Source organism: Aedes albopictus, chromosome 3, assembly GCF_035046485.1.
Source record: "Aedes albopictus strain Foshan chromosome 3, AalbF5, whole genome shotgun sequence".
Lineage (NCBI taxonomy): Eukaryota > Metazoa > Arthropoda > Insecta > Diptera > Culicidae > Aedes > Aedes albopictus.
The window spans coordinates 123,032,843-123,058,693 of NC_085138.1; the positions used below are offsets into that span (position 1 = coordinate 123,032,843).

The 25,851-nt window shown below is 41.3% G+C and overlaps 2 protein-coding genes across 2 annotated transcripts in view; both read left to right on the top strand.

Moving 5' to 3' along the window:
- Window positions 1-332: 332 nt before the first annotated feature.
- LOC109622082 (apolipoprotein D-like) lies at window positions 333-2,377 on the top strand. The gene is made up of 3 exons (XM_020076306.3): window positions 333-1,183; window positions 1,253-1,472; window positions 1,536-2,377. Exons 1-3 carry the CDS (start codon window positions 826-828, stop codon window positions 1,579-1,581), a joined length of 624 nt encoding a protein of 207 aa, XP_019931865.3. The 5' UTR covers window positions 333-825; the 3' UTR covers window positions 1,582-2,377.
- A 9,789-nt stretch (window positions 2,378-12,166) lies between these two features.
- LOC109433277 (uncharacterized) overlaps window positions 12,167-25,851 on the top strand; it is a 45,880-nt gene continuing 32,195 nt past the window's right edge. Inside the window, exons 1-4 of the mRNA XM_062857460.1 lie at window positions 12,167-12,682; window positions 12,747-12,842; window positions 12,906-13,029; window positions 13,090-13,117. Of these exons, the coding sequence (XP_062713444.1) occupies window positions 12,172-12,682; window positions 12,747-12,842; window positions 12,906-13,029; window positions 13,090-13,117 (759 nt within the window). The 5' untranslated portion in view covers window positions 12,167-12,171. The remainder of the gene's footprint in view (window positions 12,683-12,746; window positions 12,843-12,905; window positions 13,030-13,089; window positions 13,118-25,851) is intronic.

A 25,851-nucleotide genomic window follows, 5' to 3' on the forward strand; every position in this document is an offset into this window, starting at 1 on the left:
TGAGACATATTAATAGTTAATTTTTGTTTCGCTGTGTAAATGACTAAATTACCTACCCATGAAAATAAAATGCAGGAAAAAAAAGTGGCAATCAAATGCTGAATCGTACTTATGTTACTTAATAACTGTGGAAGTGCTCATAGAACACTAAGTTGGGAAGCAGGCTTTGTCAAAGCCCAGTGAGCACGTTACGCAAAGAAGAACCATTACAATCCACCGTCACAATTGGAAAGAGAAGCAACATAAAACATATGATGGGTAATATGAAATACGGCATCAGCTTTGGAAGAAGCTGATGTATCCTAAAGCAGTTACGCCTTTTTGAAATCGGTTTTATGCCGGTCACACTTTTCGCTACCTACCGCAAAAATGACGCAAATGCCCGGTCCGCGGCTTTCACATTTCGACCGTAGAACGATCCAGAGAGGCTAAGTAATTAATTCTAGCTGTGAGCGCACACCTATCGTTCATGCCGGGCCCGGGGTACTCTGATCGCTTCGCTCATGTTTTTTTTGTGGACCATTACCGCCAAATTAGCAACGCAAACAGTAACACATTTAATGTCCAACACTACTGATGTACACCATAGTCAGCATCTGACCAGTCATTGCGGTGTGGTAAGAATAAACGAGAACAGATCCGCAAAATATCTTCAATTTCATCGAAGCTGTGCTTAGGATCACACGTGTCATCTTGGTGATCGGATAATCGCTGGGAACAGCTTCTAAGTTGTGTATATATGATCTCGAGTTGTTTGCGATGGATCATTAACTTGGCTGCGCTCGCAACGTACACAACCAGTCGAAAGTGTTACATCATAGAAAAATGCGATTCATTTACCTGTTTGAGTCATTGATCGTGGTGGCGTTGTGTTTAGTTATCGGAGGTGACGCTCTGATTATTGCCTCCGGAAGTTGTCCTAAGCGACCCGTCGTTCAGAACTTCAACGTGTCCCGTTACTCTGGGCTGTGGTACGAAATCAGCCGCTATGAACAGCCCTTCCAACTGGACGGAGAATGCGTCACAGCGCTGTATACGCTGAATAAAGATGGAACTGTGCGGGTGTTCAACAGCATGCTGATCCCGCCCAGTGATACTCGTTCATCCATAGTGGGGCGGGCCGTATTTAGTTATCCACATAAGGAGACGATACCGGCAAAGCTACTAGTTACGTTCAACGGTGGTTAGTGTGGTCATGAAGGTTTACGTGGACGAAGAAGTGTTCATTGAACGTGTTCAATTGTATTTGCAGTGCCGGTGGCTTCCAACTACTGGGTGATGGATACAGACTACGATAATTTCGCCGTTGTTTGGAGTTGTTTCCAAATTGGAAGTCTCATACACACTGAAGGAGCGTGGATTTTGTCACGGGAACCAGAACTGGACGATTCTATAGTGCGTCGTGTCCAGGAGGCAACCGACCGATACCTGCAAGAAAGTCATCTCCGGAAAACTAATCAAGATTATGAACTGTGAGTGCTAGGGAGGATGATATTCGTTGAACAAAGCTTTGATCTATTTTATTGTGCTTTTAGATGCTGTTCCAGCGTTCCGGATGTTCAAACCTACCCAGGGTGCTGAAAAATAAATTGACTTCAACAGTTGATTATTTTAGAGATTCTGGTATCTTATGATAAGATGTACATGTTTGGACACAAATAGTATTATTGAAAGTGCCTTAAATAGCTGCTATCTAGAATTTCCGTCACATAAAAAATGAGGTTCAATATGCCTAGTGGGGGTCTCCAGTTAGTCTAGTAGTTAAGGCAATGGATCGCCAATCCGAAGACGGCGGGTTCGATTCCCGATCCGGTCGGGAGAATTTTCTCGACTCTCTGGGCATAGTGTATCATTTTCTTGCCACACAATGTACAAATTCATGCAATGGCAGGCAAAGAAATCCCTTCAATTAATAACTGTGAAAGTGTTCAAAAGAACTAAGTTGAAGCGAGGCAGGAAAAGTCCCAGTGGTGACGTAGAGCCATAAAGAAGGAGAAGATGCTTGGCGGATCTTTATATTTAGAGCAAATCTCAGAATTGGTCAGAACCTCGCGATCAAAAGATCCCAGTTTTTACTATTAAATCGGTAATATTGAGTGTCAACACCACACAAAACCCAAACCCGTAGATAGAGGTTAGGGAAGAATAAAGTGTTATTTTCTTGGTACATCCATTCAAAACTATAAAACTATACTCTTCCCCCACCTAGAAGTTCACATGGACTGACCTATAAAGCACATATTGGAATGTATCAGTGGAAGTCTGAGAATGATACAGCATTTTTTGGAGTGGTCAATTGGTATAAAAAATTCAATGATGATAGTTAAAAAAAAACAATTTGCTTACGTAATACTTACGAAAATTGCCACTTGTTGCAATTGGTATCTTTGGTATAATGCGTACTAGTCCAACGCATTTAAGGCTTTTTACGGCATCATCAGCATCGGCAGCCATGTTGGATATGAGCCTCAAAATTTCAAAGTGATAATTCTCTCCCACCAAAGCGAATATTCGTATGAAAAAGTATCATTATATATGCTCACTCGCAGTGATTGCGATGATACTTTTTCTGCTGCGTTGCTGCAGAATTGACAGTTTTTTATCACTTCAAAAATGCGAGGCAAACAATCATTGAAAAGCAAAAAGTCAATGATTCGTTTGAAAACTTAGTGATGCAGCAAGACTTAAAAACTTACGTGACTGTATTTTGTGATGTTTATTAAAATGAGTATATACAGGGGATGGCCAAAATGTTTGGGATAGGCAACTTTTTTTCTCCCACAAAAAAAATCAACATGCTGTAACTTTTTATAGAGTGCATCAAAAAATCTCAAATTTTGACTGTTTGTCAACCTATTATATGTGCATCATTGGTACAAATTTGGGCTCGATTGATTAATTTTTCACGAAGTTAGAACCGTTCTCGTAAAACACTATTTTTTAGACAACTATTTTTTGAACTGTCATATCTCGGAAACCAGTGAACCGAATTGAATGAATTTTTTAACGTTTATCAACAATATGTTGATACTTAATACGACGTTATAAAATGTAATATTTTCTCACGGCGAATTAAGTTATACCGGGTTGAAATTTTTACCCATATAGAGGAAAATAAGTAAAATTTACAATACCACACAAAAATTATTAAATGTGTTTTTTCTTCAATCTACACTAAAAGGCGGCTTGCAGTAATGACAAGCACAAAAATGTTTTTAAATTTACCATGGCAAAAAATGATCATCGACCCACCAACGCTTCTTGTGTGCGTTTTGTTCCTTCTCACATCAACCGGTTCGATAGCCGAGTGGTAGCGTGCGAGCCTGGTGATGTCAAGGTTCTTGGTTCGAATCCGGTTGCCAACAGAGACTTTTTTAATTTGAAAATTGAGTCCATGGTAAAATTGAAAACATAATTCTGTTGAATTGAAACGAAAATCAGTCTGCACAAATTTAGTGGCGTTGTATATTTAAATTGACCCTCAGAATAGTAATTTTCACCGCAAGCCGCCGTTCAGTGTAAATAGGCTCTAATATATCTGACTAGATATAATTTGAGAACAGAAGTGGATTTGGATATCAACACTAAAGTTTATTGACATTGATGTAAAAAAATTACATTTTTTCGAGAAAAATCCAAAAAGTGTCAATACATGATAACTTTTTTCAACGTTTAAAAAGTACCTATGTTTTAATGGTTTGTGAAGCATTTACACATTGTTAGTGTACGTTCAAAATTTCATTCAATTCGGTTCACTGGGTTTCGAGATATGACAGTTCAAAAAATAGTTGTCTGAAAAATAGTGTTTTACCAGAACGGTTCTAACTTCCCGAAAAATTAATCACTCGAGCCCAAATTTGTACCAATGATGCACATATAATAGGTTGACAAACAATCAAAATTTGAAATTTTCTGATGCACTCTATGAAAAGTTACAGCATGTTGAATTTTTAAGTGAGAGAAAAAAAAGTTGCCTATCCCAAACATTTTGGCCATCCCCTGTATATAGCGATACGAATATCACTAGTTTTCAGCGTTTTCAAACTCGGTAGGCTTTAAATTGTGTTAAGGGTAAACTCATAAAGAAAAAAAATGTAAAAAAACTACAGTACTTCAAATCATTTTTTGAGTTTCTAAAATACGTTGGCAATTCGATTTTTTTTGTCTATTTTCAAATGAAGTTGCACTCCTAATAAATGGATAAAGCACCCTAATCCAAAAAAATTCTTGAAGTTGATTCGCTACAGTAAACAATGTCGATTTTCTAAAAAAAAAAACTATTTTTAATCGCGTAAAATTTGGGTTTTGGCTATTTCTAGGTATGCAATTCAAACGGAAACGCTCAAGTAATTACCATTCAGTGCATTTTATGATTGTATTTTTGTCTTGTGCAAACAAGTTTGCACAGTAAACTCCATTTGATTTGACATTTCTTCTCAGCTCCGTTCTGATGGGCTCAAGAAAAACGAAAATGTTGCTCCATTTCTTGAGCGATTCCTTGCCTCAATTTCCGCAACGCAACGAGATAAGCCAACAATTTTTTTTGCAATCTGCGTACTAACCATATAAAGGTTTTGGCTTTGCAGTCTTGTTTCAGTAGAACAAACAATTTTATTTTGTGCGACGTTTCAACACAGGGTGCGGCATCTTCTCCATGGAAAAAAATGTGGTTGATGTTAGTCTTAAGCTTTTGTTGTTCTGTAACGGTCAATGTAAAACACGGACACGTTTCATGCTTTCAATGAGCTATTCGCTCTTTGAAGGAAGCACGACACTAGACAATCCAAGTAACAATTATACTTTTGTGGCAATCCTGAAGTAATTTCTAAGGTAGAATAATAAAACTTAGCAATAAAGCTCTTTGTTATGCAAATCTTAAATAAAAAAGGCATAAAATATCCATAAGACTAATCTGGCCCACACTTCAGGAGATCTTCAAGGCTGCTTTTGAAGCCGGCTTTGAAACTAGTTGTATTCATGGACTTGCACTCATGATTGATTATAAGAGCTTCATAAAACATTAACAGGAATAGCTTCAGGCATGTTGATCTTTTAGCTGTCTTTCTCAAAAGTGCATAATAAATATAATCTTTTATCTAAGCATTATGCAGATGCGAACTAGTTTTGTTTCATGGATGAAATGTTATTTGAACTGCGAATTAATTTTCATCAAATTGAAATGGCTCAAACATTTAAGTTGCCTGACAGATCATTGATGGCAGGGAATCAAAATTTTCCGTGCCATACCCACTTTTTCGTTGATATGCCACCCAAAACACACGAAAATTACAAAGCGCCTTAAAAATAATATCAACCATCAGTATTTTTTTTTCCTCCCCTGTTGGGGAAATTAAGCCACTGCGTCCAACAGGCTGAACTTTTGTGGCACGTCCCGTTTTGATATTCGCATCTAGCCAGCTAATTACCATGTGTCAAGTAATCAGCTACTGCCACGACGCGTCGTCTCCCAGTCAGGTGCAATGGAATTGATAAGCTCCAAGACCTTTCCAGGTTTTGCAGACCAGATCTCACTGGGTTCAACCACTATTTAGAAATCTTTGCCTACGCGTGTATAAAGCACCACAACTGCAAAGCAGATGTTCCGAGGTTTCACGTTCCGTATTACAGAAACGACAGATATCACTCTGAATTTGGCCAATATTCTTCAAGTGATACCTGCTCGGGCAGTATCCAGTTACTAGGCCAGTGTATGTACATAGAGCTCTCTTGTTGAGCTCTAAGAGCTTTTTGGTTTTATAAGCATTTGGTGTTATAAATCGTTTTGACTGATTGCAATTTTTGACGTCCATCCAATTGGATATCACCCTCTGCTCAACCCAGCGTTTCAGGTCCATCTTAATTGTACAGTTTGATATATCACAGAATGGTTCTGGGCCAGCAAACTGTAAATTGGAACCCATCAGTATACGAAGACATAAATTTCCTATAAAAACAAAAGGCTACGCCACTTTTCCAATTCTTTCTAAACATGGCTGCCGTTCCAAGCGAACAAAACTCATGCAGCCGCCATCAATTGTTATTACCTTTAATCCAAACCACCTCAAAACAATGATGGAACCAAGTTGCCTTGTTCGTTTCATTCAAGAGTAACAACCTTTGACGATTGTTTGTTTACCTTTTTGGAGCTAGAAAGTTGTTTCTGTAGCTTTCTCGTCAGGATGTACAAATTCTATGATAGTTTCGTGTATTTAATAAGTGCATTACTAAAACTTACTAAAATTACACTATTTAGCATGAGAAGAGTCACAGTAAGTACCCATTTCATTTTCGATTCGAGTTTCTGTGGCCTGTGTGAGTAACTGGCTGAAGGTTGGACAGCAGCAGCAAGATACCTACTCGCATTTTTGATTGGCTATAAAATGAATATTTCGTCGATATGATTACTTTTGAGCACCAAAACGACTGAATTAACAGTGAGCAAAAATGTTTGAGTGTTTATATTTGCATAAGAAAGCTGTTAACAACAACCAATTTGTTGCATAATTTATTATTTGAGTTAATAAGATAGTTCGTTGTTTTATTATTCCGCTTAGTTCTTGTTCCAGAGTAGTGGTTCTAGCTCTCTAGCTCTAGCTATAGTTTCAAGAAGTTTTTAAAGGAGAACAACTCAGATGAATTGTACTTGAATAAACGAAGGATAAACTTTTCATAAAATTTGTTGATGTTATGTATTGAAAATTACTTCAAATACGTCTTAAAACTTGTTAAAAGATTAGCCTTAGTGAATCAAGTTGTTATGCACGATTTTGAAAATAACCTTGAAGAAAACTTAAAGCCCTCATACGAACGGAGATTGTTTTCTCTGGATAAAAACAACTATAAATGTTTCATGAATTCTTCATGCTATGATAAAGCTTTTATAAAAATAAACACATCTAAAAGGAATTTAAATTGCTACTTGGGAACGGACTAGCATGCAACGCCCAGTGGCACAGCCGAAAACTTTTCCTGATAGCTGCGGCGGGAATCGAACCCGCGCTCCTCAGCACGATGTGGCTAAATGCTTGGTGACACTAGCCGCACGATCACGAAGCCATACAAGAATAAGGATTTGATCTTAACAGAACAATCATTTCCTAAGACAACAAATAATCGCATTTTTTTTTTTCCTGAAGAAGATCGCTGAACTTGTAACCTCTTCAATAGTTCACAACTTTAGATTCAAGAATTTGATGATAGTTTTGCCTACAAATAGATATGCATATTTCCCACATGCAAATAATGCGTAGGATTATATATTGTCGGGCCGCCACCAAACCGGACGTCGCACAATCAAGTCGCGACGCGACCCAACTCGCGACGCGACCCAACTCGCGACGTTTTTGAATCAAGTCAAAAGTAGTGCGCATCCTTCCCGTTGTTGTCAGCAACACAGCGCACTAGATGTGAAACATTTGCGACACTTGTAGACCTAGAAAATGGCAATTATTCATTGAATGTCTGTCTTGATTCCAACCGGATAGACAATAAAAAACAATCGATTCAAATATTATGAATTGGGGTGCGTTCTCGATAGATTATTGGTAGAAGCACATTACTTTCGAAGATGGTAGCCCTCTGCTGCTCAACTCTATGAACCACAAGAAATCTACCTACGATCGTACTTCGGCTGGAATATAATATACACACTCAAAACAGATTTGCGAGCTCGGCAAAAACGCGCACAGCCGTGTGTTCAGCAAAGCTATTAGCTGATGTCTCAGCAAAAAGTGACGTTTGTTAGCTGACTCTCAGCAAAACGTTTGCCGAATCTCAGCAATGAACTGTCAAAATTGCTGAGATCCCGGCAAAATTGTTGTTTGCTGATCGCTCGGCTGTGCAAATCTCGGCAGAAGAATGGAAAAATGCTGATATCCCGGCAATCTGAATTAAGTGTGTAAGGCCCCTCCCAATTGAGGAGAGCTCTCTTGATCCTAGGTTTGCGTTACGTGAAGTTCTTCAAGTTTTTATAAAAGTTCACGAGTTTGACTCACAAGTAGTGGAACGTGGAGTGGTACGAGCTAAACATTAAGGAGCTCAGACTCGCACAGCTCAAGTGTTCTTATTCCGCGTGTGATGTACATCGATCCACGAAGATAGTGTACCGTAGTTAGTGTAAGGACTGTTCAATTTATAAAACGGACAACTTTACAAGGCTATACAAAGAAGACGCGTAGTTCCAATTTAACCACGCTTGCTTCGTTTTTCAGAACATCATCTCTCATTATAGTAATCATTTTTGAATCGAATAAAAACAGTTTTATTTAATAGAAAATCGGCCAGATGTTAAAGGAGGTGAATTTTTCGATTGCTGAAAATTGAAAATATATATAAAATTACTGTTCCCATATGGTATATCGTTTTTAATACCAGAAAAGTATGTGCCATGCTGCAGCAGCATGAGTAATAAACATTCTGGCAAAATTTAAACTCAATTGGAAAATTAAGTGTTGAGATATTAAAGTCTCAAGTTAGATTCGATTTTTTGAATAAAATTCAATTGTGAAGCAAAAAGGTCATGAAAATATAACACAATCAATTTTTTTATGCATCCAGTCGAAAGTGGGAATAATGTGGTTTTAAATGCAGAAAACTGCTTCTTAATAGCACTGCTGGTTTGGTTACTGTGCGCCATTACAGATACAGTAATCAAAACAGTTTCGTTCTTTGATGATTCTTCCAAATAACAATGCTACCTAATGCAAATTTTGCATAACAATGATTTTGGAATTAAAAACTTTGCATCCGACTATTATTAAATAAGGTGCACAATAGCATAGGACCAACTTTGTTGGAAATATATAATAACAAGATTCGCTAGAGTCGAAAATCTGCATCAATGGAGCAAAAAGTATGAAATTTTTTAATATGACCATCTTTATGGATTAAATTTTTAATGAAAAATGCAATTAAAAGTTATTTTTTCTTCTGTATCGTTCAGAGAGCAATAGTCTACTACTCTGGATAAATTTTTAGCCGAATCCGTGATGTTATTGCAACACAGGACTTGAATAAACATTTTTTAATAATTTCTATGAAAACAAGGCAACTCACTATATCAAGCTGGAGCCTGCTTGGTGCATTATTACTGATCAACTATTAAGCTTTACGTTTAGTAGAACAGTGTAAGCTTCCAATTCAATAAAAACTTCATGAAAATGTGCATGTTAAGTATGTGAAAAGTTATGTCGAATTTTGAGAAATGGGTTTTTATTGATGTTTTACGAAAACCGCTTCAGTTACACATTAAAGAACATTTTGCTTAATGTTATATTTTTCCTACATTTGAGAATAGCTATAGAAAGTTACGCAAAAAATTGATAATGATTTTATTGAAAAATAGAAAAGATATCGCACTAACAAGTTGTCCGTTTTATAAATTGAACAGTCCTTACCATCAACCAGTGGTTAGCCAAGAGAAAACAACGTCACCATCGCCTCCCAGAAGACCGAAGGTACTGGCTGGCACCTCCGCAGTCCATCGTTGACCGTCCGTTAACATACGGTCCATCCTGTCAGTTCCGACACAGAATACGAAATCTCGGAAGCGCCGTCCGCGTTATTCAGCTCTCATTCAAAAAGGAAGTGAAGCGCTTATGCAGGCGGGTCAAAATAGTGTGGGCGGACTCCTTAGCCGACGAAGGCGAGAAATTTGAAAACTCCGGCGACATCCGTCTCCTCTGGGTGGGGTGTTTCACGTCGCCTTAGTGCGAGTTGAATGCTACGATGCCCGTGAGAGATACGCCTGGACAGCTGTTGGCCGATCCGGCAGACCAACTGAAACGGTGGCTCGAGCACTTTGGAAACCTTTTTCAAGTGTCGGCCACGCCACCAACATCTCAGCACGATCTGCCAAGGGTTCGACGCATTACCTATGTCAGCACCGAAGCTCCATCATTTCAGGAGATAGAAACAGCCATCCGTAGCATGAAATCGAACAGGGCCCCGGGGGTCGATTGCATATCAGCAGAGATGTTCCGAGAAGCTGACCCCGTAGTATCCGCACAACACATGGCAAAACGCGACATTTCTGACTGACTGGATACAAAACGTCTTAGTAAAGGTGCCCAAAAAGGGTGACCTGGCTGTATGCGATAATTGGCGGGGTATCATGTTACTGTACATCGTCCACAAAGTCCTCTGCAAAGTGATCTTCAACCGGATACAGGAGAAGATGATTCCGTGCTGGACAATCATGTGTGGACCATATTGTCACGCTCCGTATCATCTTGGATCAAATCAATGAACTTCAAGAACCTCTCTACCTGGTGTTCATTGATTACGAAAACACTTTCGACCGTCTTAATCACGAAAAGATGTGAGAAGCCCTCAGGCGCAAGGGTGTCCCTGAGAAAATCACCGGCCGCATTGAAGCACAGAACAGGGCATTTTCGTGCAGAGTACTGCACAACGATATCTTGTCCGATCCCATCCGGAACATTTCTGGAGCGACACAAGGATGTACACGCAAATAAAACCGTTCCAGATATTGTTAACAACCCGTCACGAATTTTGGAACAGGCGGATTTTTGCTTTACGAATATACACCATGAATTAATATCACGGCATCGGGAACTATGTTCCCCAAAATATTCGTAACGCCTGCTGAGCTGAGCATTGGTGCTAGGAAACGAGAATTGTGTTCACAGATATGAGAACATTGTTCATTCTAGGTTCTCGTGAACGTGATCAAATCATGGCAACGGGATCATAGTTCATGGTCCGCTCTTTCAGTAAGATTTATTGATAGTCTTGACTTCGTTTACTGATTATTCACTTATTACACAATTAGCAGCACATTTCCACAAACATATTATACAGGATTTATGGCCGAATACATTCAGTTCACTATCGTAGTTGAGGATTATTTGCCGTGACTGCAAAATTTGCGTGATTTGGGGTGAAAACCAACAGCACCATATTCCGCATAGCTCGAGATTCTTGCGATGGTAGCTTACCTGCAGAAGCTGCTGATGTTTCAGGACCAAGAACTAAACTAGAATATTAGCTAGCGATACAAACAAAGGCACTAATAAGGCTGGAACAAATCTCATTTTCTTCTTTTGTCACTTTTCTCAATGACTTGTCAAGGGGGGGATGATAAATAATAAATGTATTTGATGAAAAATTACCCAAACAATTGGACAAAATCATCAAACTCATCGGATTTGCTAAGAATTTTTTTCGGCAGCTCCATTTTCACTTTAAAATTTTTAAATTTCTTGAATAATTTATTTGAGTTTCCCCTCAAAATGTCGAATACCAATCAAAATTTTCCGAGGGGGCGGTGACATAAGAGAGAATTAAAATTTGTGTCAGCCTAACATAAAATAATAAATAATTCACTGCACTTGCTACACTTTGAATGCAACTTTTTTTACTTCCATACCGACTGCCGGGGTTTGTTTTTACTCGAGCGCTTACAATAATGACAGCGCGCATGAACGGAGATCTCATTAACTGGAACAAAATCATAAAAGTGTTAACACCCGTTCTCGATGCCGTGATTTCAGTTCTTATTTTTGAAGGCGTTACTGAACGACGATGTGGTTTGGCAGGCGTGAACTATGTTCTAATATTTGAATGCATAATCATGAAAGCTAGATGCCTGCGTTCACGATTACTAGAATTAAATCACGCAGCGTTACGATCCATACAAAAATTTTTGGGTTTTCATACAAAAAAGCGTTACGTAATAAATGGATGCTGCCTCAGGACATTGCAGCAGAGGCAGACTCAGAGGCTCATGGCGGCGCAGCCTCAACAAGGAAATGAAGGAAATCGACAGAAATTTGACCTGGCCACAATTCAAGGCTGATAATCGCCCAGGATGGAGATCTTTCAATGCACCACCATGGGTGCTCAGATCTGAAAGTAAGTAAGTTGTCCATGATGACGAGCTTCTTGTCCCTCTCTCCGCTGACAAGTTGAGTTTTCTTGCCTCGCTGAGCTAACGTCGAAACAGGGTTTTTGATACATATTGGGGATCAGCTGAAGGGACAATAAGCGTAGAATTTTTATTGGTCCTCTGACCCTATAATAAACATTATCACTTTCCATTTTTTCGTCAGCATGTCCCACAACGTTCCGCACATAAGCATGATACATAAAAATAGCGACTCATAATACTAACAACCATCAATCGACCATCCAAATCTTATCAAACTAGATATGACGATGGTCAGCAATCTATATTTCCGAAAAATCGTTTTATTACTTCCATCATGGCACCAATCCACCTCCGGTGCCGATCGTTGTATAAAACGGCCCCATCACACGCACCGGACTCGGTTATTACATTACATATTTGAACACTTCGGTGCGATGAAGTCAGTGATAGCGGTTTCCGTAGCGGTCATACTCTGCTTCGGCATTGGATCGTCCCTTGGCCAGATCATCTCCATCGGTCAGTGTAGTGAGCCTTCGGTTGTGCAGAACTTCGATGTGGAGGCCTACCTAGGGCTGTGGTACGAGGTGTCCCGCTACGAGCAAACTTTCCAACGTAATGGCGAATGTGTCACCGCGGAGTATTCGCTGAACGAAGATGGATCCGTGCGTGTTCAAAACCGTATGCTGGTGCCTCCTAGTGGAAAGTTCGACGAGGATATTGGACGCGCTGTGATTTCTTTCCCGGAGGAGAGTCCACTGCAGGCCAAGCTGAACGTTAGCTTTGGTGGAATGCGTAAGTCGACGATGGTTAATTGTAACTAAGAGACATTATAAAAATGGAAACGTTTCACCCATAGCTCCAATAAAGTCCAACTACTGGGTGTTGGACACGGACTACACCAGCTTCGCGTTCGTCTGGAGCTGCTTCCCTGTGAGCGATACCATCAAAGGAGGTATGTACTAGATTGGTGTTTGATTCTACATACACCGGTTGATTATTTTCTTGTATAACACAGAGAACTATTGGCTTCTGTCGAGAACTGTTGAGCTACCGACGAGCGTCCAAGAGCGTGTAGATGAACTAACCGATGCTCACCTCATTCGACGTCACATCAGACAAACTCAACACGATTTGTACTAGTAAGTTTTTATTGAGATAGACGGTAAAAATAATTAATTCATCAAATCCTCTATTTACAGCTGTAACCTTCCGGAGGAATCACCAGAAGTTGGAGAAAGTCCCAAATCGCAGGCCAAAGCTGAAGATTTAAGAAGCAAACGGATTATTCTATAAGCTATGTTAAAGTTTCGACGTGATATAAATGTGCTTCGACGATCAATAAAAAGTAGTATTCTTGGTCAAACAACTTCAAAGGTGCCTCATTATCTTGCACATCGCGTACCGATAATCAGCACCACCACTATCTACCACCATTCCTCAACGTAATTCTTTACTTCAACTATGACCGAGTTCCCTCATTTAAGAGGAGTGTTGCAATTATCGAGTTCGTGACTGCGGCACCAATTTCAGCTCTCGGTCCTTTCTTACACTTACATATCTACACGTATCGACGAGCTCCTGTGCGGTGATGTAAAAAAGTTCTCTTTGTAGTCATTGAAATCTGGATTACGGTGGGATAAGTGTGTCCTGGATATTCGAATTCCGTGTGACGTTGTGCTCGTTTATAGCCACCAACAAAACCATTTTAATCCCACAGTGTTGCGTGCTCCCTGGTGGTTCGACAGTAGACTGGCCAAAAAAAAAATCTGAATTTGCTTCCTTTGAAATTTCATTATGAGCGTCAAAAGCACAAACATATCATAAAGAATCTTAATTAAGCTATAAGTTTAAGGTGTATCTGGAATGATAGATTTCTCGGTCGGAAATCCGTTTAACCCTCCTAAGATGTTAGGTTCTTCGCACTACGATGGCGTAGTGTAAGTTCAGCGTGCCTATCTGGGCCATATTTACCCCAACATCCTTCTAGGGTTAATCCGTAAACACCCGAGACGGTTTTCTTTAGGTAAAAAAACAGTATATATATTTTTTTGTTTTCAATTATTTTACTCTGGAGTCTGTTACCGCGGGTTCAGCAACAATTGGTAACCACGGTGAAAAACAGAGATATTGATTAGAAATAATTTTTCAGTTTTCTGTAGAACTTGATCATTAGCATCTTCCCCCTTCCTTTCCCCCTCCTACCAATTATTACCCCATAAGAAGCGATCACTGTATTCTCACTACTGGGTCTTAAAAATTGATAAAATGAAAAAGAGAGGAGAGAGAAAGTAGGGAGATTCAGAGACAGCGAAGCCACGAGAAAGATCACCGATTTGTGAAGCTGTTCGGATGAACGACGTACAATCGTGACCGTCGCAATCCATTTAGAGATTGCTTCTCGAAATGAATCCCGCGTCTGCCTACGAAAAGTTCGGGTCCCATTTTGCAGTCCAGGGATTCGAACGACGCCGAGTCAACGCACCAATAGAATCCTGTCGATCAGTCGCTGAAACGCAACCGTAGCAACCGCAGAAGCGGGCGAAGCAGCCGTCAGGCGAGGAGCTGTCTGGCGGTGCCCGCAAAACCAAGCCAATCATTACCCCGGGCCAGGGTTCCCGGAAAGCTGAAAAAGGTGGGCCTGAAAAGGCTGGCCCGTCCCGGAACGATGGGAACAAGGAGTTGCGACCGCTGGTGGCCCCTCAGCAGCCACAGAGCAGGCCGATCCAAGGGGAGGACCCCCCTTGGACAAAGGTAGAGTGGAAGAAGAAGAAGACGAATCCGCAGGTAGTAGCGCAGAACGCCAAGCCAAGGCGTAGGAGGGCAGGTGCCAAGCGCGAGAAAGGCGACGCGATCGTCATCAAGACGGAACAGTCCAAGTACTCGGACGTCTTGAAGACGATGCGAAGCGACGCCAAGCTTGAGGGTCTTGGAGCTGACGTACGCAGTATTAGACGTATTCGTACGGGCGAGATGATCCTGGAGCTGAAGCGCCAGAAGGAACACAAGGGCGCCGCCTACAAGAGGCTGACAGAATAGGTCCTTGGTGAGGGTGTGCAGGTGAGGGCTCTGACACATGAGGCGACTCTGAAGGTCAAGGACATTGATGAGATCACCGAAGTGGAAGAGCTCGTCACGGCACTGTGGCAACAGTGCGATGTGCAGGTGGCCGCTGCAGCCGTTAAGACAGCAAACCTCTGGTGGCTCGGGGAATGTCAGGTGACATACACACCAGCCCACCTTTATACTTCCTACTTTAACGGACTTTTTAACATCCGCCACAGGTAGCTGAACCAAGACTATCTGTGTCCCTGCTGGCCCTTTCCGTAGCTTAACGGCTGCGGCGGCCACCTGCACATCGCACTGTTGCCGCAGTGCCGTGACGAGCTCTTCCAGCTCTTCCACGCAGTGCCGTGACGAGCTCTTCCAGCTCTTCCACGCAGTGCCGTGACGAACTCTCCACTTCCATCTCGTCAATGTCTTTGACCTTCAGAGTCGCCTCATGTGTCAGAGCCCTCACCTGCACACCCTCACCAAGGACCTCTTCTGCCAGCCTCTTGTAGGCGTCGCCCTTGTGTTCCTTCTGGCGCTTCAGCTCCAGGATCATCTCACCCGTACGAGTACGTCTAATACTGCGTACGTCAGCTCCAAGACCCTCAAGCTTGGCGTCGCTTCGCATCGTCTTCAAGACGTCCGAGTACCTAGACTGTTCCGTCTTGATGACGATAGCGTCGCCTTTCTCGCGCCTGGCACCTGCCTTCCTACGCCTTGGCTTGGCGTCCTGCACTTCTGCCTGCGGATTCACCTTCTTCTTCATCTTCCGCTCTACCTTTGTCCAAGGAGGGTCCTCTCCTTGGATCGCCCTGCTCTGTGGCTGCTGAGGGCCCACCATTGGTCGCAACCCCTTGTTCCCATCGTTCCGGGACGGGCCACCCTTCCCAGTTTTCCGGGAACCCTGGCTGGGGTCCGACTTTCCGGCATACCACCGGCTTTCGGGGTTATTATACGCCTGGCCTTGCGGGCGCCGCCAGACAGCTCCTCACCTGACGGCTGCCTCGCCCGCTTCTGCGAATGCTTGTCACGTTTGTCACGAGCATTTGCTTCCACACTCTTCGGACTACCTGCAAAGGAGAAGGCCTCCGTTTGTGTAAACTTCGACGCCTTCTCTTTTGCGGGTTCCGCCGCTGCAGCAGCCAGCAACGCGACCGCGTGCTCCTGCTTGGCCTCGTCGACAGACACTCTAAGTCTAAGCAAGGCCGTTTTCAGGTCCTTGCTTATATTCGACTTAGTTGTCGCAAAGTCGATGATTTTGCCAAGCTGGTGCGCAGCAACCTCTAATGCGGGCCGTCCTTTTCCTACTACTTGGCTGATGGCCCTCAGCAACCATGCTCCGTCCATAACCTCCGCCGGCTGGCTTGCCGTGGAGTGGACAGGAGTTCCCACGCTTGAGCTGCGTAAGCAGCTTCCAGCACCTGACTCCTCGCTTCTCCTTGTTGGAGACCTCAACAACCCGCTTCTTGCGAAGGGGTTGATCGCACCACTACTACCTACTGCACCTGATTTTTTGGATTTGATTGTATTTGTTACTCATATTTAGTTCCCACGAGTCGCACGAGAAAGAATGTCAACCACGCCAGAGCTCTGCATTAACGCGGTAAGGGACAGCTTACTGTGCGGGGTGCCCAGGTGCCCCACAGGCTCCGTTAAAGATCGAGCATCTTTTTCACCCCCTCGATCACTCATTCCTCGGCACGGGTCACTTGACACCTTGAATTGGGGTTAGTAGTCCTATTCTTAGCCGGCAACTACGCGGCTGACTCGCAAGCGGGGGGGGGGGGTGCGTCAGGCCCCATAGGTGTCTGGAAGCAGGACACATGTCGTGGGACTGCAAAGGTCCCGACAGGCGCAAACTGTGCAGGCGATGCGGCGCTGAAGGTCATAAGGCCCAAAGCTGCACGAGTCCGCCCATCTGCATGATCTGTACCGGGAAATCCTCGAACAACAGACATCCGATGGGTGGTCCAAGGTGCCCGGCCTTTAAGAAAGCCGCAGTGAACAACAAATCACAGTGCAGGTAACGCAGCTAAACCTGAACCACTGTGATGCGGCTCAGCAACTGCATTGTCAGGCGGTTTCTGGGTGGGAGACGGATATCGTCATCATATCGGTTCCATACTGAGTACCCGCCAGCAACGGCAACTGGGTCGCGGATGGGACCAGAAAAATGGTGGCGAGCTTAAAACTATCAAATTAGATTTGATAAAATGAAATTTTTTGCATGAGTCGTTAATTTAGATGTTAATTGACCAATTAACCTTTTGATTGCTTAAAAAAAATATTTCCTTGCTTGGTGGCTTGCAGTCAAAAAAGCACAAAATCGCATTTTTTGCCCTATAAATTGAGGTATAGCTCAAAATTATGACGTGTTAGAGCAAATCTGAGCCCGGATTCGGATTCAGCGGCCCAAAATGCTTCGGAGACACATAAGTTTCCTCTTGAGACAGACAAAAAGTTAATTTTTGTTACGCTGTGTTATGCCTGTAAAAGAGCCTCCACAGCTATTGCGGCACTGTCCCGGATGATGTCCAATAGCTCTGCGGTGTTCGCCAGTAAGCGCAAGCTTCTGGCTAATGTTGCTACAGGGGATACTCAAAATAACTGGGACAGGTAAAATTTTCAGTTTTCAAAGGGCATCAAATATTCTCAAACTTTTACTGTAAGTTCATCAACTATTTGTGTATCACTGGTCAAAATTTGGAAAAGGTCGGACTATTTTCCACGAAGTTAGAAAGATTCTAGAAAAGGGTATAATTATCCGATATCCAACTTTGGGCTGTTATATCTCCGGATTCAATGAACCGAATGCAATGAAATTTTGTTCACTTGTTATGACTAATATAATGAACTTTGAAAAACATCGGCTATCGAATATTCCAGATCTGTATTATTTGTACCCTCACTGGATTACTCTAGCTTGGCTGTACTGTTGAGAAAAGTTCAAATTCGAGTGGCTAATAGCCACTGGCTATGCGAGCGACTCGAGTTCGTGCGCGTTTTGACCTCGTTCCCGCGAATCGATGTTAAGGTAGTGAAATAGTGAAAGTGAACGTCCCGCGTATAGGGACGCGAATTGGCGCGAATTGTCTAAACTAGGACTTTTTCCATAAAAACGATTGACCAGCCTAAACGAACTGCAATGAAGAAGCACACTGAAACTACCCTGAGTGTACGTAGGGTAGCCTGGGACAATACGCACTAAGGTGGCCCACACTTATATGAAAAACAAAAATTTCGAAAAATGCCAAGTCTTACCTCCTCAATCAGTTGTTTTTGACTCCCAGAAGCTACGTTCAAAATTTGAGCAAAATTGGTTGAGCCTAAGGGGGCGCTCAAAACGCTTGAAGTTTGTATGGAAAAACTTGGCCAAATGTATGCAGAAATTTAAAGTTTTCGAATTTTGACGCTAGGTGGCGCTGTAAGCGTTCAATAATCAAACCCTTTGGTATTGTTGTAGGTGATTATATGCCAAACAACTTTGTCGAAGACCGCAAAGTGATCCAACGGCTGTGAAAAAAGTTATACCCTAGGAAAAGTGAGGTTAAACTTTATTTTTATTTTTCCAAAACATGTAAAGGAATATTATCAATAATGAAATCTCAATACTTTGCCTCACTTTGCCTAGGGTATAACTTTTTTCACAGCCGTCGGATCACTTCGCGGTCTTCGACAAAGTTCTCTGGCATATAGTCATCTACAATAATACCAAAGGGTTTGATTATTGAACGCTTACAGCGCCACCTAGCGTCAAAATTCGAAAACTTAAAATTTCTGCATACATTTGGCCAAGTTTTCACATACAAACTTCAAGCGTTTTGAGCGCCCCCTTAGGCTCAAACGATTTTGCTCAAATTTTGAACGTAGCTTCTGGGAGTCCAAAACAACTGATTTTTGAGGTAAGACTTGGTATTTTTTGAAATTTTTGTTTTTCATATAAGTGTGGGCCACCCTAATACGCACCCTTGGGACAAAATGCCCTTACGCTCTTTAATTATATTATAAGTTTAATTCAGATGCCAGCAATTGAACTAGTTAAACCCAAGAATGACTGGAATCCCAGGAAACTATTTTAAGCAATTTAGTGCTGATAATATGGCATTCACTTTTTAAGGTCTACCAATCTTCCATGTACCCAGGCAGGCCCGTGCACAGAAGTGGCGCCAAAGTAGGGCATTTTCCCAATTTCGAAAAAAGGCGCAGGGGCGCCTAGTATATGAAGCCTCGGTAATGGGAGGGGGTGTTGAGGTGTTACCACTCAAACCCGCCCCCCCCCCCCCTTGTGCACGGGCTTGCACCTCCGACACATTCCATTGCAACCGTTAATAGTAAAATAAAGCTCCCTGATATTTTTATTCCAAGCCAAAACAGAAATCGCCAACGAACGTTTCGCCTCATACACTTCTTCAGCACCTAAAAGGTAACACTTTTTTTATTGATTCGGTACATTGGGTATGGCATAGGTCAAAAGTAAGCGTCATTTAGTCAAAGTAGTAAACTCTTCTTCAAAACAGAAGACTTTATGGATGTCTTCCGTTCTGAAGAATAGTTTACTACTTTGACTAAAAGACGCCAAATCTTAGTCAGCTTAGACGGTACGTTATGCCCCGCTCTCCCCTACATGGAAGCTGAAGTTTGGCAATTTGCAGTGCCGCACACGACTGGCGAAAGCGAAAAGCGAATCCCTTTGCGTTACTTGGGTGGGAAATTAAATTTTCATTAAACTCTGCGCTTTGTGCACTAGTCCTAGGTAGTGAGTGTCAAAAGCGTCGTCGGAAGATGGTGGCGTATGCGGTTGGCGCTGGTGACAGATGCAACGACACTTTGGTATCATCGTCGTCGCGTCATTGCGACAAAAGACGAAAGAAAGCCGGCTTTCCATGCTGAGGTGATCTCGTGTGGGATTTTACGAGATTGGCGTGAAGCGCTTGTTGTAGGTACGGTGTGTGTCGTGGCTTCTGGTATGGTTCTTCAGTTGGGAAATTACCAAGTGCCGCCATGAAAATGTGTGCAATATAATCGAGTGCTACCAGCTAGCAGCAGCGCCACCAAGCCAATAAGATTGGTTTTTAATGATAACTGAAAGGGGCGCGATGATTACGACTGTCTGCTGAGAGAGGATTTAATGTGTGTGGAAGATGGCAGCTTGAGCAGACGTAAAATCTGGCGAAGAAGTGCGAGAGCAATGACATTTGTTTTTAATAGCTTTTTGAAATTTCGGTTTTTGCTAAATTAAGTTTGCTCAAGAGAAAGTTGCCAGACGACGGAAAATTATTTGCATTTCCGGTAGACATAGGAGCAAACACTCGCGCACAACCGATGCATAGGGGTTGAATATGCGATAATATGAGCTGAAAAAAATGCCACACCCTGGCAAGGTAAAAGCTGGGTAGCGCGTAACACATACCCCATTGAGGTCATTAGTCTGTTCCCTGCAACTCATACCCCTACCTCCTCGTGGCCCCGACCGGGCTGTTAGCAAAATTAGGGAAGATCGGGTAACCAACCCGGTGGGAACTTTGGTCGTAGTCTGACAGAGGCGGGGGAGTTTTTGTTCTGAAAGCCTAAGCGTCTGTTCTCCGGTTCACGACAGCAACTAAGCCCAACTGTGCACCATGATCCAGGGGATCTCAGGAGCTCTTCAGGGGGTCTCAGGGGCGTTCTCAGATGAGTTTTAGGGGTCTTAGGGGCATTCAAGGTGGCCTCAGGTGGGTTTTAGGTATCAGGTATCAGAAGGCTGACTTCAGAGGTACGTTATCCTTAATTTAGGACATTTGTGCCATTGCCTCAATGAAAGCCTATTTCATTATCTAAGGGAAAATAAAGAAAATAAGAATTAGGATGGGGATAGGGACAAGTAGGAATATAGGAAAAATACCCTGGAAGATGGCACTAACGCATAAGCGTACCACAATGAATGGGTTTGAACAGCGCCCTGAAATGGACACTGTAATACCGTATACAGTGTTTAAAGAGCCTATCGCTCTTTACCACAGCAGGTTAAGAACAACAGAATTTCCTGAAGATTGAGGTTTCTGAAGTCAGTTTCACTTAATAAGTGTTTACCGAATACTCGGAAACGCAGTTGCGCAAAAACTGGACATCTACATATCAAATGATTTGAAGTTCCATAACCGGATTCACAGCTACCCCTGGAGATGGCTCAGTACAATGCAATTTTGAATTTCAAATAACTCAACGTACATATGTACAGATGGGTAAATTATTGGTTAAATTGGGAAAAAATCCACAACTCAGGTGAGATTTTAACTCACGACCCTTATTCGCTAGACAAGTGCTTTACCAACTAAGCTACCGAGCCAATTAATGACCCGGCAACCTAGTTGTCATAAGGTTCAATTCTAATCTCATCGATCTATATCATCTTCCCCTAAACCGCAAATATGGGAAGCGTTGCCTGTACGATAGGCAAACAGTTTCAAACAATAAACAAATCGCTTTCGCTCTTCGTACATATGTACAACAGAGATGGTTATCTCACCTGAGCTGTGGATTTTTTCCCAATTTAACCAATAATTTACCCATCTGTACATATGTACGTTGTGTTATTTGAAATTCATAATTGACCACACGGATTGGTATTACCGAAAATTTGCACTTTGAGTGAATGCAATTTTGTTTGTAGACATGACTCCAACATATTCCAATATGGTTTGTATGCTGAGTGGCAGCCCAGGTGTCAATCTGAAGCTTTTTTCAACACTTCGATATCGGAATATCTGGCTCCAAACCAATGATGTCATGTGAAGCTCCAGTGCGAGTTAACTCATCAGCCAATTCATTTCCAGCGATGGAAATGGACAGGTGCCCATAAAAAGTGAACTGTGTTTGCTGAATTCAGCTCCTCGATTTGAGTTCGACAAGCGGTAACTAACATCGACATTGAGTTGACCGAAGCAACTGCGTCAAAGGCAGCCTGACGACCTGAACAGAAGTTTATTACTTTGCCCATTACGTGTTGCTGAAGTGCTGATTGCACTCCGCACATAAGAGCAAAGATTAAGGCCTGAAAACGGTGCAGTGTCTACGAAGTGAGTAAGATTGATGCAGCCTTAGCTCACAAGAATAAACACCAGCACCTGCTCGACCTTCTAGAAGAAAAGCCATCAGTGTAACATACGATGCCGTCTGAAATACTTCTCTGGGGCTGTCCATAAACCACGTAGTCATTTTTTGGGACTTTTCAAACCACCCCCCCCCCCCCCCCCCCCCGTGGTCATTCCCGAGCAGAAGGGAATAGCAACAGCATAATAGAATGTCTTATTTTGGAAATATAACTGAGTAACGGAAAGAGTTATTTTCATGTTTTTTACATATCATCTCCTGTTATAAACTTGTCTGTCATAAGCGGCAAAATAACAAAAATTATAACAAAAAAATGTTCCTAGAAGACCTGCTTAATAACATGTTTTGTTAGTTTCAGTAACAACTTAATAACAGCGAATTTTTAAAACATTTCAATAACAAATTTTGATATGAATAAGTTATTGATAACAATCTGAAAACAAAACTTGCTTTTTTTCTGTTGCGGATAGTAACTCCTCCAAAGTCCCATATGAATTCAATGAGATACGCAACAATAGGATCTATTGTTAAATGTTTCATTCATAATTGGGACGTCGTTGTTGTCGCAAGCGATTTATTATCGAAAACAGAGAGAAACAATAGTTTTCGTTTATTTTCCAAACAACTTAAAATGAAAAACTACCGACGTTTTGAAGCGCTTTTTTAGGTGATTCATTGTTTATAAGATTATTTTACATTATTACCTCATTGATTGACACATTTATCCAAGTGAAGCTAAGTGGGCTCGATGCAGTGAAATCAATAAAAATAAAATGTCTAAAAATAATCAATAGAGTTCTTCTTCTTGATTACTTTTTTTTTACATTTTTGTCGAAAATGTGTTGTTTGTCCTTGAATTCCACCAGTTGATCCAAAATGTTTTATAAAATGGCTAACACTCTATTACACTCTTTATATTCGTATTCATACCTAACTGAAACTGGGACAAAAAAAAAACAGGTATACTTTTCAAAGTGCTTATAAAACAAAAGGCTGATAAGTTGGCTCTGTCACAGTTAAAACGTAATGTCAGAAAGAAGAGGAACTGATGATAAACTAATATTTTCTCTTACAGTTCCTCACGAACTGATGTGAACAACGAAAATCTCGAATGGTGTAGTTTTGATTGCAAAGCTAGTTATGTTGTAATATTAACGATCAAATATTTGTACAGTCTCAATGACACAATAATAACTGAACTTGTGCTACAACAAAAAATGTTATTGAAATGTAATTTAAAGAAAATATACCAAGAGCACGATCATAACAAAATAAGATTGCCCAACAGAACATGTTATGGAACGGTGATGACTTAATAACTTAATAACAACAAACCAAGATATAAAAACAGGTTTTGTGATTCCGTTGTTATTATTTTGATATTTTCCTCTGCTCGGGTTGCTCCATACAATTTTTTTTATTTGTCCATACAAAATGGTCATTGGTCGAACCCCCCCCCCCCTCATGACCACATGGTTTATGGGCAGCCTTACTTACCTTACCGGTCAGGCTAAGGCCGGGGTGGCCTCTGCTGTACATAGTAGCCGCCTCCATTCCACTCGGTCCATGGCAGTTTGCCTCCAGTTCCGCACTCTGCGTAGGGTCCGCAGATCGTCCTCCACTTGGTCGACCCACCTAGCTCGCTGCGCACCATGGGCAGCCCCTCTTTAGATAACCAGTTATCCACTCTTCCCCGGAATTTCGTGGAGTGTTGATCTACGGTTCACAGAAGCTTCCTCTAGTAAACCGAGTACCCGTAAATGGTAAGTGCTTCTTGTTTGAGATGAATGTGTAGTGGGGCAACGCCAAAGAGAACTTTGAGCGCTGCCGTGGGAGTTGAAGAGAACGCTCCAGACTTCGCCATTGAGCACATCCTTGAAAAATGGCCTTACTTTGATAGGATCGGTCTCACTTCGCCCTTCTGTCGCCACACAAGACCATAGGCCAATATTGGTCGAACAAAAGTTATGTAAATATATTTAATATACTTGGGTTTTAGACCCAAGGTTGTGCCAAAGGTACACAGGCATTGCCCGAATGCCATACAAGCTTTCTTGATTCTGAACTTAATGATAGGTGTCCAGGAAAGTTTGGAATCAAGAAAGGTTACCCGAGCAAAGTACAATAACTGACCAGTAACATAGTGATAACTAGTGTTTGCTTCATAACTTATTTTACAACTTTTTGTTATCAGTTTGATAAACCATGTTACTACACCTGTCCAACTGGGGGCATCATCGTCGACGACAATATCTTTTTGATAACAAAGGAGCTTTCATTTGGATGAAATGGATCGATTTACACATATTGTTATCAGGGTGCCTTTGATGATAACAAAATGAGATATTTGAATGATATCTCGCGTATACTTGATTATTATCATGTTTGTTATGTCCCGGGTAGAGGCTAATGGCAAACAAAGGACAAAATAATAACTGGTTTTGCCATCATATCTCGTTTTGCCATTCTTCTGTTATTATGAAAAACTTAAAATGGCAAATCAATAGCAAAATATACAATCATAGCAAATCTTGTCATTGATATGTTATTCATGAATAATGCTAAATAACACATCAATAACAAAAATTACTATCATGGTAAAACTTGCAATTCAGCACCTTTTATAATGAATTGTATAAAATATCAAAACAATAACATAATTTACATTCCTAGCTAAATTTGCCATTATTTTGATATTGTGAGAAATTATTTATAAACATTACCCAAATAACCAAAAGTTCAGATAAAAGGGTACTTTATAAGCTAAGCAGCTTGTTCGAGGTTGCTCATTAGCCTTCTAAGCAGCTTCATTTTTAAGTAATTTTGGAACTTGAAAGTTCACATAAGCACGCTGGATAGCCTTCTAAGCAGCTTCTGACAGAACTTTGACAAAATTCATGCAGAAACAAAAATGTGTTTTTCAGAATCACAACCCCACCCTGTTTTTGTTGGTGGGGTTTGTGATTCATGTCTGCCAATTGCTTCTGATAATTACACTTTCACATATGTCGCTGCTATGTAGATTTGAACTCGATCCTTCTGCGTGATAACCTGCCGACTTACCGCTGCGCTGCTGAAGACACTTGACTAAGTGAAGCTAACTTCACTAATGTACAAATGTCCAAAACTAGCTGCGGACAGAAAATCGGTTCAAGTCAGATTTTACCTGCTGTTGACTCAATCGCAGCTGTAGTTCTGTGGTAGAGCGTAGGGTTCTCACGCAGCGACTATCGGTTCGAATCCGATGGGCGGCAATTTTTTTTGCTCAAGCCTTTCATTCATTGATTTCATAAATTCATATTTGTCTTTTATTCGTGTATGCTCAAACAGTTGTTTTTTGTAAAAGAAATAAATTTAATCTTCATTGAAACACAATGTTACTGAACTGAACTTCTATGAACTTGAAAGTTCCGACAAAGTTCCTAGTAGCATCTTAAGCAGCTTAAAGTTCAGCGAAGTACAGATAAAGTCCCGAATGGAACTTTCTGGCTGCTTACCCGACTAGATGGACAATACAAAATTATAACAAGCTGTGTTATTTTGTTACAATAAATTTTTATAACAAAGGTTGTTATAAAACATGTACCGTTAGTAGTTAAAATAACACAAATTCTAACAAATTTCCCACTGAAAAGAACAAAAATGTAATAACTTGTGCTATGATCATAACAAAAATATTACAAAGCTTGTTCCATGAAATATGATAGAATTTAACAAAATTATAACAAATTCTGTTAGAATTCCTTTGACACCTATTAGGGTAAAAACTAATTTTTATACTCATTTTTTGGGTAAATATTTTTAAGTGTGTTATTCTATTTTTA

Coding starts and splice junctions, on each gene's coding strand:
- LOC109622082 (XM_020076306.3), top strand. CDS start 826: ATGCGATTCATTTACCTGTTTGAGTCATTGATCGTGGTGGCGTTGTGT. Junction 1,184..1,252: donor ACTAGTTACGTTCAACGGTG/GTTAGTGTGGTC, acceptor TTGTATTTGCAG/TGCCGGTGGCTTCCAACTAC. Junction 1,473..1,535: donor ACTAATCAAGATTATGAACT/GTGAGTGCTAGG, acceptor TTGTGCTTTTAG/ATGCTGTTCCAGCGTTCCGG.